An 11,674-nucleotide genomic window follows, 5' to 3' on the forward strand; every position below is an offset into this window, starting at 1 on the left:
CTTTGTTCATCGATAACTTTACTTGGAGCTATATTTTTATTCGCCACATGATATGTGTTTTGCTTGGAGCGTCATTTTATTTTATTTAGTTTTTCTTACTGTTTGAATAAAATATCAAGATCTGAAATACTTAAATGTTATAGAGTCTTCACATAGTTGCATAATTATTCGACTACTTATTGATCTTCACTTATATCTTTTGGAGTAGTTTGTCGTTTGCTCTAGTGCTTCACTTATATCTTTCTAGAGCACGGCGGTGGTTTTATTTTGAAGAAATAGATGAACTCTTGTGCTTCACTTATATTATTTTGACAGTCTTTAGAACAGCATGGTAGTTTCTTTTGGTTATGAAACTAGTCCTAATATGATGGGCATCCAAGAGGGATATAATAAAAACTTTCATATAGAATGCATTGAATACTATGAGAAGTTTGATACTTGATGATTGTTTTTGAGATATGAGGATGGTAATATTAGAGTCATGCTAGTTGAGTAGTTGTGAATTTGAGAAATACTTGTGTTGAAGTTTGTGATTCCCGTAGCATGCACGTATGGTGAACCGTTATGTGATGAAGTCGGAGCATGCTTTATTTATTGATTGTCTTCCTTATGAGTGGCGGTCGGGAACGAGCATTGGTCTTTTCCTACCAATCTATCCCCCTAGGAGCATGCGCGTAGTACTTTGTTTTGATAACTAATAGATTTTTTCAATAAGTATGTGAGTTCTTCATGACTAATATTGAGTCCATGGATTATACGCACTCTCACCCTTCCACCATTGCTAGCCTCTCTAGTATCGCGCAACTTTCGCCGGTACCATAAACCCACCATTTACCTTCCTCAAAACAGCCACCATACCTACCTATTATAGCATTTTCATAGCCATTCCGAGATATATTGTCATGCAACTTTCCACTGTTCCGTTATTATGACACGCTCCATCATTGTCATATTGCCACCATTCATAATTCTTTCATACATGTCACTCATGCATCATTGCACATCCCGGTATACCGCCAGAGGCATTCATATAGAGTCATATTTTGTTCTAAGAATCGAGTTGTAATTCTTGAGTTGTAAGTAAATAAAAGTGTGATGATCATCATTATTAAAGCATTGTCCCAGTGAGGAAAGGATGATGGATACTATGATTCCCCCACAAGTCGGGATGAGACTCTGGACGAAAAATAAAAAAATAAAAGAAAAAAAGAGGCCATAAAAAAAGAAAAAAAAGAAAAGGAGAAGGCCCAAATAAAAAAATTGAGAAAAAAAGAGAGAAGGGACAATGTTACCATCCTTTTACCATACTTGTGCTTCAAAGTAGCACCATGATTTTCATGAAAGAGAGTCTCCTATGTTGTCACTTTCATATACTAGTGAGAATCTTTCATTATAGAACTTGGCTTGTATACTCCAATGATGGGCTTCCTCGAAATGCCCTAGGTCTTCGTGAGCAAGCAAGTTGGATGCACATCCACTAGTTTCTTTTGTTGAGTTTTCATACATTTATAGCTCTAGTGCATCCGTTGCATGGCAATCCCTACTCACTCACATTGATATCTATTGATGGGCATCTCCATAGCCCGTTGATACGCCTAGTTGATGTGAGACTATCTTCTCCTTTTTGTCTTCTCCACAACCACCATTCTATTCTACCTATAGTGCTATATTCATGGCTCACGCTCATATATTGCGTGAGGATTGAAAAAGTTTGAGAACATCAAAAGTATGAAACAACTGCTTGGCTTGCCATCGGGGTTGTGCATGATTTAAATACGTTGTGTGGTGAAGATGGAGCATAGCCAGACTATATGATTTTGTAGGGATAAGTTTCTTTGGCCATGTTATTTTGAAGAGACATAATTGCTTAGTTAGTATGCTTGAAGTATTATTATTTCTTTGTCAATATTAAACTTTTGTTGATCTGAATATTCTTTCCACAATAAAGAGAATTACATGGATAAATATGTTAGGTAGCATTCCACATCAAAAATTTTGTTTTTATCATTTACCTACTTGAGGACGAGCAGGAATTAAGCTTGGGGATGCTGATACGTCTCCAACGTATCTATAATTTTTGATTGTTCCATACTATTATATTATGTGTTTTGGATGTTTATGGGCTTTATTATCCACTTTTATATTATTTTTGGGACTAGCCTATTAACCCAGAGCCCAGTGCCAGTTTCTGTTTTTTTCTTGTTTTAGAATATCGCAGAAAAGGAAAATCAAACAGAGTCCAATTGACCTGAAACTTCATGAAACTTATTTTTGGATCAGAAGAAGCCCATAAGACTTGGAGTGCACGTCAGGGGATCAACGAGAAAGCCACGAGGCAGGGGGGCGCGCCCTCCACCCTCGTGGGCCCCTCGTGGCCCCCCTGACGCACGTCTTCCTCCTATATACCTCCATATACCCTAAAACGATCGGGGAGCACAATAGATCGGGAGTTCCGCCGCCAGAAGCCTCCGTAGCCACCGAAAACCAATCTAGACCCGTTTCGGCACCCTGCCGAATGGGGCAATCCTTCTCCGATGGCCATCTTCATCATCTCGGTGCTCTCCATGACGAGGAGGGAGTAGTTCTCCCTCGGGGCTGAGGGTATGTACCAGTAGCTATGTGTTTGATCTCTCTCTCTCTCTCGTGTTCTTGAGGTGTTATGATCTTGATGTATCACGAGCTTTGCTATTATAGTTGGATCTTATGATGTTTTCTCCCCCCTCTACTCTCTTGTAATGGATTGAGTTTTCCCTTTGAAGTTATCTTATCGGATTGAATCTTTAAAGATTTGAGAACACTTGATGTATGTCTTGTCGTGCGTATCTGTGGTGACAATGGGATACCATGTGATTCACTTGATGTATGTTTTGGTGATCAACTTGCGGGTTCCTCCCATGAACCTATGCATAGGGGTTGGCGCATGGTTTCGTCGTGATTCTCCGGTAGAAACTTTGGGTGAGGTTCTATGTGTTGGTTGAATAGATGAATCTGAGATTGTGTGATGCATATCGTATAATCATACCCACGGATACTTGAGGTGACATTGTAGTATCTATGTGACATTAGGGTTTTGGTTGATTTGTGTCTTAAGGTGTTATTCTAGTACGAACTCTAGGGCTGTTTGTGACACTTATAGGAATAGCCCAACGGATTGATTGGAAAGAATAACTTTGAGGTGGTTTCGTACCCTACCATAATCTCTTCGTTTGTTCTCCGCTATTAGTGACTTTGGAGTGACTCTTTGTTGCATGTTGAGGGATAGTTATGTGATCCAATTATGTTATTATTGTTGAGGGAACTTGCACTAGTGAAAGTATGAACCCTAGGCTTTGTTTCAACGCATTGCAATACCGTTTACGCTCACTTTTATCATTAGTTACCTTGCTGTTTTTATATTTTTAGATTATAAAAACTATTATCTATTATCCATATACCACTTGTATCACCATCTCTTCGCCGAACTAGTGCACCTATACAATTTACCATTGTATTGGGTGTGTTGGGAACACAAGAGACGCTCTGTTATTTGGTTGCAGGGTTGTTTGAGAGAGACCATCTTCATCCTATGCCTCCTACGGATTGATAAACCTTAGGTCATCCACTTGAGGGAAATTTTCTACTGTCCTACAAATCTCTGCACTTGGAGGCCCAACAACGCTACAAGAAGAAGGTTGTGTAGTAGACATCAAGCTCTTTTCTGGCGCCGTTTTCGGGGAGGTTAGTGCTTGAAGGTATATCTTTAGATCTTGCAATCGAATCTTTTAGTTTCTTATTTTATCACTAGTTTAGTTTATAAAAGAAAACTACAAAAAATATGGAATTGAGTCTACCTCATACGTTTCATCTTTTTAATATCTTTCGTGAGTATGATGGAAAAGAAAATTGTGCCAAAGTGTTAGAAGCATAATTCATTAAAATGTTTGGTACTAAATATTTGAATGATGAGCATGATTGCAATGTTGTTAATATGAATTCCTTGAATATCCTTGATGCTAATAATATGCAAAGCCACAAGCTTGGGGAAGCTATGTTTGATGAAGATGATATTTTTTGTCCCCCAAGTTTTGATGAGCAAATTTATTATGATGAAAGCATGCCTTCTATTTATGATGATTATATTGATGAAAGTGGATTTGGAGAGGTGATAACTTTATTTTGTGATAAATCCACTATTTCGGAAGAGGTTTCAATTGATTATGAGAACAAAGTTGCTATCTATGATGATTATTGTGATGACTTGTATGCTATAAAAAATAATAATATTCATGAAACTTGTCATCATGATTTTAGTTTTCAATTGGATTATGCCTCACATGATAGTTATTATGTTGAGTTTGCTCTCACTACTATTCATGAAAAGAATTTTGCTTGTGTGAAGGGTAATAAAATTGCCATGCTTGTAGATCATGAAAAGAATGCTTTAGGTGTTGCTACTGAAAATTATTATGAGGAAGATATACTTGTAGGAATTGCAATAATATCAAGTTTCCTCTCTATGTGCTTAAAGTTTCAAAGTTATGCTTGTTTTACCTTCCTATGCAAATTGATTCTTATTCCCACAAGTTATTTGCTCACAAAATGCCTATGCATAGAAAGTGGGTTAAACTTAAATGTGCTAGTCATACTCTTCATGACGCTCTCTTTATGTTATAGTTCTTATCTTTTATGTGAGCATCATTGAAATCATCATGCCTAGGGGCGTTAAACGATGGCGCTTGTTGGGAGGCAACCCAATTTTATTTTTATTCCTTGCTTTTTGCTCCTGTTTAGTAATAAATAATTCATCTAGCCTTTGTTTAGATGTGGTTTTATGTTTTAATTAGTGTTTGTGCCAAGTATAACCTTTGGAAAGACTTGGGTGAAGTCTTTATGATCACTAGCAGTTGGGGCGCCACCTGGTGCCGCCGCTTGAGAGGAAGCTTGGCGGTGCCAGGTGGGAGGCTCCCCTTCCACTTTTCTTTTTAAACTATGTAGTGGTATTGCATCATAGGCATATTAAGCAGGGTTCATTACACACTTGATTGAACGAGTCACACATGCACCTTGGTTATTACAGCATTGATAAAGAGTAGCGAAATCATCTCCACAAAAAGAAGGGGGAAAACAGTGATCATGGATGGAGTGGCTAATCGTCATCTCGAGCTCAATGCATCCACTGTTCCAGATGCTGGGACAATCTTCGTGGTCGTCGCCGCCGTCGGTAACCACTGTATTTTTTGAGCCTCACCTCACAATTTGAGTGCAAAATTCAGAAACAAAGAGAGGAAGTGGATCGAGAGGACGGGAAGGAAGAAAAGCATACCTGGCAGCAGCGGATCCCACACCAGTGCTCTTCCAGGATCCACTTGACACTGCTTCCCTGGCCCTGCTACGAGGAGGCAACAAAATCAAGTTCAGTGTTCCTATGGAACCTACAATTGATCAGATCAGTATAATCGTGAGCATCTATATGCAAGAGAGAGAACATAATTTGGTTCATCATGACCCACTTGCTGACCCGTTGCTAGAAAGCCAAGTAAAATGACTTCATTACGTGTGATCAGCACAGTGAGAGATCTAGCTCTGTACTAATAAACTATGGAAGTGTTGGAAAGCTAAACAAAATCCCAAAACGATCCTCATTATTAAGCATGGATGATTAGGGCTAAGTAACTTTTCGATCAATAGGGCATGATACAAAAAGTAATGTAATTAACATGAAGACTCGCTTCAAAATCATCGAGATGCTTTGTAGCATCAATGGAGATGTTTGCCACTATTGTATTTGAAGCTTTCCTGAACCAGTTAAGTATTCAACTCCGAGCTGATCCTGGATAAGAAGTTCAGGGAAAAAGATACCATCATAAATATTTAGTAACTTGACTTGAATAAATCCTTCCTTCGTCATTAATTAATCTAGTTAATGCATACAATACACAGGTAGGTGAACTGTTGACTGCTGAAAGTGCATTGCACATATCTCCAAATCAGCACTATAAATAGTACTGTTATTAAATTAGCACAACTAAAAATATATTAAATAATATGCATGAAAATGCTCATGGATTAATTTATCTAGCTTCTATTGTCAAGATAATAGCTCTGCTCTCTTTAGTGGTGAAGTTTTTTCATGATACACGAGATGAACATCGAAATAAAGAAACTGAATTGAGATCTTATTTGGTCTGGCATCCAGGTAAAAGGTGAACGCCATACACCAACAACCATGAACATAAACGTAAATAGAAGCAACAACAATAAAAAATCCTGATATTACCTACTGCCCCAACAATTTATCCTCATGTTGGATCCATAACAGGGAGGAGAGACGAGAGGCAAGTTGTACCTGAGGCGCGCATGCGACCAAGGGAACGCACGAACGAATTGATGAAGAACCCAAGGCTCACACGACGCCTCTGCTGCTCCTGCAGCACGCATCCATTTCAACATCATTCTTCACGATGTCAAAGACGAGGGAGAGGCGGCTGCTTGGCCAACGACCAGCCACAACACCTTCACCAACCCGGCTCAACCCCATCTTCCTCCACACCCTGGTCGGCGGCGCCTTCCCGTCACTACTCGACTGATTACATTAGGGTGCGAGACTGCGAATAGACTTGCATGCCGAACTTCACTGCGCTCATACATATTCGAACTTGGTCTTCAAGCAGTTTCACTTGTAGGTGGCCAGAGATTTGCATCAATGTCATATGTTCAACAATCTCTTCAGCGACTGAAATATTCTTATCCATGGGCTGGAAGCAACAAAGTATATCCAATGAATAGTGCTCAAGACATACACAAAAATACGAAGACATGTTCCAGAAAACCAATTCAGTTTGCAAGAAAATATATTCCACTAACAGAGACCTGAAAAAAAAAACAGAATATTTTCAGTTTGCAAACGCATACCAACAAACAAGAACATAGCAACTTGAAGATTAACTGAGGCTTCACTACCTTAAACTGAGGAATAAAATAAAGATATCACAGGGGAAGTTTGGATGTACCCAATTCCTCATAGCCTCCCCTGCCGACCTGTCTCTGGACGACGATGGTGACTCATCAAAGTAAAACAGTACAGTAATCAGGATATCTTACAGTTAACAATGTATAACAAAAAAGAAAACTTATAAATGATAATGTTCTATGACTGAATTTATATTAATGAGAGGCTCATCTAACTTGAAGGGAGAACCAAATTTAACCAATTGAACGGAGAATCAAATTTAACCAATGAGCTAAAGTTGCCTTGAGATGATATATAAAGTATAACCACTGTAAACCAAATCCTTACCGCGGGCTCATTTGGATTCTTTTTAATAGCTGCAGTATTATGAGATGCCCCTTCCTGATATTTTATCTTGTAAAATAGTTCATTGCCTGCAACATGCATAGCGGGTACATTCAGATTCTAGAAGCAGCAGTATTTGCGGACTAATTTGGCATCATAATGATATCATTCACTTATTCCCGAGTAGATCGCATCACCTCCACCCCCCTGCAGGAAACACAGAAAAGCTTTGTCATCTCAAGCATCAGCATGAACTCATTGAAGCACAAGTATAACATAGGAATGAACTGAAGGTTAGCACCACAGATGCACATGTCTAAACTAAAAAATATATAACGCTACTTATGCAAACACCACGGCACCACACAACAATTCAGCTGACGGCTTAGTATTCTTCTGTATCGAACATCTAAAAACTTATTCCCAGATGTCAGTATGTTCTGTAATCAGACGGTGGTCCATTTTATAACAGAGAAATTGCCTCCATACTCATCGAAGAACTGCAACATTAACGAAACCAGAGTGTATCAATTTGTGTAGTACCGCTTTAATCCACTCGGATGCTTGCGGATCCGGCTTCAATTCACTCCACACTATTCGGACTACGCCGGCTCGCTGTCCTTGCTATTGGCATCGTCCGCACTGGTGCCGCCGCCATCTAAATTCACCGCCACGTACGAATCTTGCCCTCTCGTCGGCTACCCATGTCAATTCTCTCCTTCAGATCTGAGCTTGCTGGCCCAACTACGTCCGAAAATATTGGCACCCTGCCACAGAGGCGGGGTTAGAACGCCAGATATGGGCAAACACGACATCTACAACCACCGCTACATGCATTCACAAAGAAGGGATCACCTGAAGACCTGATCCACACGGAAATCACCAGGGGCGCCGGAGGCGTGGGAAACGGCGAGCGGAGGCGTCGGGCCCGAGCTCTGGCTTCCAGCCATATAGCATGCAGCTCAGGGAGAGTTGCCCACCTCTCTCAAATATGCAGAAATGAAATAGAAGGCATGTAGTATGAAAGGACCTCAGTTTATTGTGCTTGACATGGTTCTGCAGAAAATACCAAAAACAAAGCTAATGGCAGGCAATGAATATTATCTGCAGAAAACACACCTCCGATCAACATATTCAAGAAAAACTATCTCAAAGGACACATAGAGTCGGATAATTTGCATTAGAACACAAAAAAAAAACAGCATAACAGACCTGGTAATTGGCAATAACCATCCTGGGAGATGAACAGCAACAAAGCTACATCCACCACAAGGAAACAAACATTGGTTAAAATTACATCCAACTCTAAGGGTAATGCTTTTGATAAAAGTATATGAGTATTGACTTCATGGTTATAAGAAACTACATTCCAAAATAGAGCATATAATTGGAAACCTACATCCAACGCATAGGCACTAACCTCGTTCTCCTAGACGCCTCTGTTTTGGATTCTTTTTAATAGCTGCAGTATTGTGAGATGCCCCTTCCTGATATTAGATTACCTTCTGCTGCCAAAAAAATTTGCATGACCGTGTTGGCCCCATAATCAGGTCTCCCAAAAACAGAATCCTTCATCGGTGCCTTGCTGGACAAGAGTGCAGCTGGTGTAGTGAAAGTTAGCTTTATCAATTTTAAAATTAGCTTTATCAATTTTAAAAAATAATCGACAGTATAATTTTATCCAAAACTCCTGCTTCTCCCTACACCAATATGTCAAATCGATTGAAAGGCTTTTCTTTACCGGAGCTTGCTCTCCAGGGAGTTTCAGTGCATTTCATAGTCGTGCGTAAGTTATTTGATGTCCCTTTATGCTCCTGTTTCAAATAAACACTTGTTATGTTGATTTTATGGGTCAGCAGAAGCTTGTGATACATTTAACCACCTCTTCCATTGATAACAATATTATATTTGCTTTCCTAATTCTTCCTTCAAATTTCAGGATTCTGTGTGAAATTTCCAGCTGAATAATAGCAAATCAGAAATAGTCCGAGACACACATGAATTAAATTGCATATAAACCTACCATTTGCCATTAAACGTAATCTCTTATCAGATTTCAAGCTCTAATCAGGAATAAAATTAGATCAATTTGTACAATTTAGAAATTAATATAGAATGGAAGGCATCCAAATTCACAAGCTCTAGAGCACTTGTTTAAGCTGTTCCTATGAGAAAAATAGTACATTGGAGTCCGAGGTGTCAAAACAAAGGAAATTATAGTCCTCCCATCAATTCAATCTCCTAGGTGTAAAGGACAGCATACAAATTGAAGCCAAGATCATCAACTGAACTAATTTCATCTACATCCAGAAGTTAACATTTGAGATGAAAACTAATTTAGTTGAGCCATCATTTTAGAATTAGAAATTTATCAACCTTCATGTAGCAACCTACCTGGTTGGTGAATTTGAATAAGGTTTCCGTGTGCAACCTTCTTAAACGCTCATTATCTGTGCAACACAAACAATCAAACTCAATGCTTCTTCCGACCTCAACAAGCAATGGAAATTACGTATTACGCAATTTTGCACTAAGACGAAAGAAAATACTGAAGCTATACTGGAGAAGAATGCTGAAATTTCAGTGAAACCTCTCTTGAGATCTGCTATATGCAACTCAGGAGCTTCACGCTGCTTGGGTCAGAGCTGCAGTCCATTCTTAGAGCCTGTTCGCAACCTCTCCAATCTCAAAACTCCGCTCCGAGCTGTAGAGGAGACGAGGACCTCGGTTTGAGCCACTCCCTGATTTGTGCTGCCCCTCCCTCCGCTCTGGGAGCCGTAGTTGTGGAGCGGAGAGAACCCGAACAGGTCCTTAAAGCCTGGGCATGCATTAGTGCATCTTTATACCCATGTTCAAAACAACGAAATAGTAAACCATAGAAGATCAACACAGCGCAGGAAATAAATACTTAGACATATATCATCTTCCTTAGACAATAAAAACTGGTAGATTAGATGTCAAGTAGCAACACTCGAGTTCTGGAAGGAGTAGAAATTAAAAACATCACTCTCTCCTGCCCCCACAGACTATCCTACATGTATTTTGGTTCACATAGGAACTGAAATAAATGTCCACGGTCCAGCAAGTAATAATTTGCAGAGGGTTCGACATGTTGAGCATTGGAGTTGAACTACTGTGGAAATTTCCCCGCACAACATCTCTTCACTGTAAATAGGAGAGACAATCTTCAACATAACCAATTGTCTACAACGTTCTGCACCGCAGGATCGGCCAAATATGCAATCCAACTGGAAGGGAAGCTGCTGTAAATACAACACTAACTCCATGGATGCTAACTGCTCTAGATTCCACCAATGTCGTCAAAGATCACTATCTATTCGACGCTCTGCATCTCATACGCATTTCATTTGACACCTGAGCTTGTGGAAGTTCAGCAGGAGTGACTCACGTCTACGCATATATTGGCATCTATACAGCAGCGACAGTAGCACGAGCTAGCAACAAGCACAAAATAAAGTAGCAAGATAGCAGCAATACGAGGAGAAGCTCAACAAATGGCTTGGCTTTACAGCCTACAGGTACACTGGGATTTATTTCTCGCTATACAAAACTGCCAGCATTAATCTTCAGAAACTCTATATTGTAATAAATTCAATGACAAGGAGAGAGAGTCAGGAGCAGAGGGGGAAGAAGATCACCTTGGCATCAACCATTGCTCGATGCAGGTGGCCTCAGCATGGTGAGGAAACCGGCACCAGGAATCTCGTCCAGACCGCTCTACCGCCTCCCGTGTCAACGCAGAACAATAGATCGAAATCGCCGCCGCCTTCTCCTCCCACCTGCTCACCGTGCCGCCCTGGCGTGCATCTGAGGCACGGGAGCGCTGTTAGGAAGCAGAGCAGCACGAGAGAGCACGACAGAAGACAAAGACGACCGGACCAAGGCGCCGGAGCATCGCCGGCGATGAGGAAGTCGACCGCACCGAAACCCTAGACGGGTAAATCCGATGCGGGCAACCACATGAGGATGGGATCGATGAATCGATGCGGTGGATCATATAGAGCGCGAGGAGAGGAAGAGATTGGTAGCCACCGACGGCGGAGACCGCCAGCGTTCGCCGGAACCGGCCGACGAAGGCGGCGGCGAAAAAAGGGAACGGGAGAGAGAGAAGTGAGAGAGATGGACGGCATCGGGGTGGAGGGGACGACTCAGGTAACACCTTTTTTTTTCTCTATTCGCACAGTAAAAGACAGGTGGATTCAGGGAGGAGGCGCCCATACCGCCACCGTTAAAGTGTTGTATGCTGTAAAAACAGAAACTTTAGGGCTCAAGAGAATAGCTGCCATTTTTTATTAGAGAGTGATATTTAGTTAATTCTTTTTGCAGATGATTAATAGATAAATTCCTCAGATACAGAAATTTATTTTAGAATTTTTGGGG

The 11,674-nt window shown here is 40.5% G+C and overlaps 1 protein-coding gene across 40 annotated transcripts; it reads right to left on the bottom strand.

Annotated features, from left to right (window-relative positions):
• Positions 1-5,021: 5,021 nt before the first annotated feature.
• LOC123190634 (uncharacterized) lies at positions 5,022-11,453 on the bottom strand. 40 transcript variants are annotated; one of them, XR_006496519.1, is made up of 13 exons: positions 10,933-11,447; positions 9,864-10,091; positions 9,668-9,723; positions 9,015-9,087; positions 8,694-8,874; positions 8,486-8,530; positions 8,129-8,329; positions 7,817-8,040; positions 7,277-7,480; positions 6,940-7,040; positions 6,326-6,849; positions 5,303-5,365; positions 5,022-5,222 (listed from the first exon to the last, which is right to left on the bottom strand). XR_006496519.1 is itself a non-coding variant. In XM_044603308.1 (6 exons), the coding sequence occupies exons 2-6, from the start codon at positions 8,504-8,506 to the stop codon at positions 6,567-6,569; spliced, it is 525 nt and encodes a 174-aa protein (XP_044459243.1). In that variant the 5' UTR covers positions 8,507-8,530; positions 8,694-9,008; the 3' UTR covers positions 5,022-6,566. The 40 variants fall into 40 exon arrangements, 1 of the variants encoding a protein (XP_044459243.1); XR_006496518.1 differs by having other exon boundaries at positions 5,022-5,207; positions 5,303-5,368; XR_006496527.1 differs by having other exon boundaries at positions 5,303-5,368.
• Between the last annotated feature and the right edge of the window lie 221 nt (positions 11,454-11,674).

Source organism: Triticum aestivum, chromosome 1A (genome assembly GCF_018294505.1).
Source record: "Triticum aestivum cultivar Chinese Spring chromosome 1A, IWGSC CS RefSeq v2.1, whole genome shotgun sequence".
Lineage (NCBI taxonomy): Eukaryota > Viridiplantae > Streptophyta > Magnoliopsida > Poales > Poaceae > Triticum > Triticum aestivum.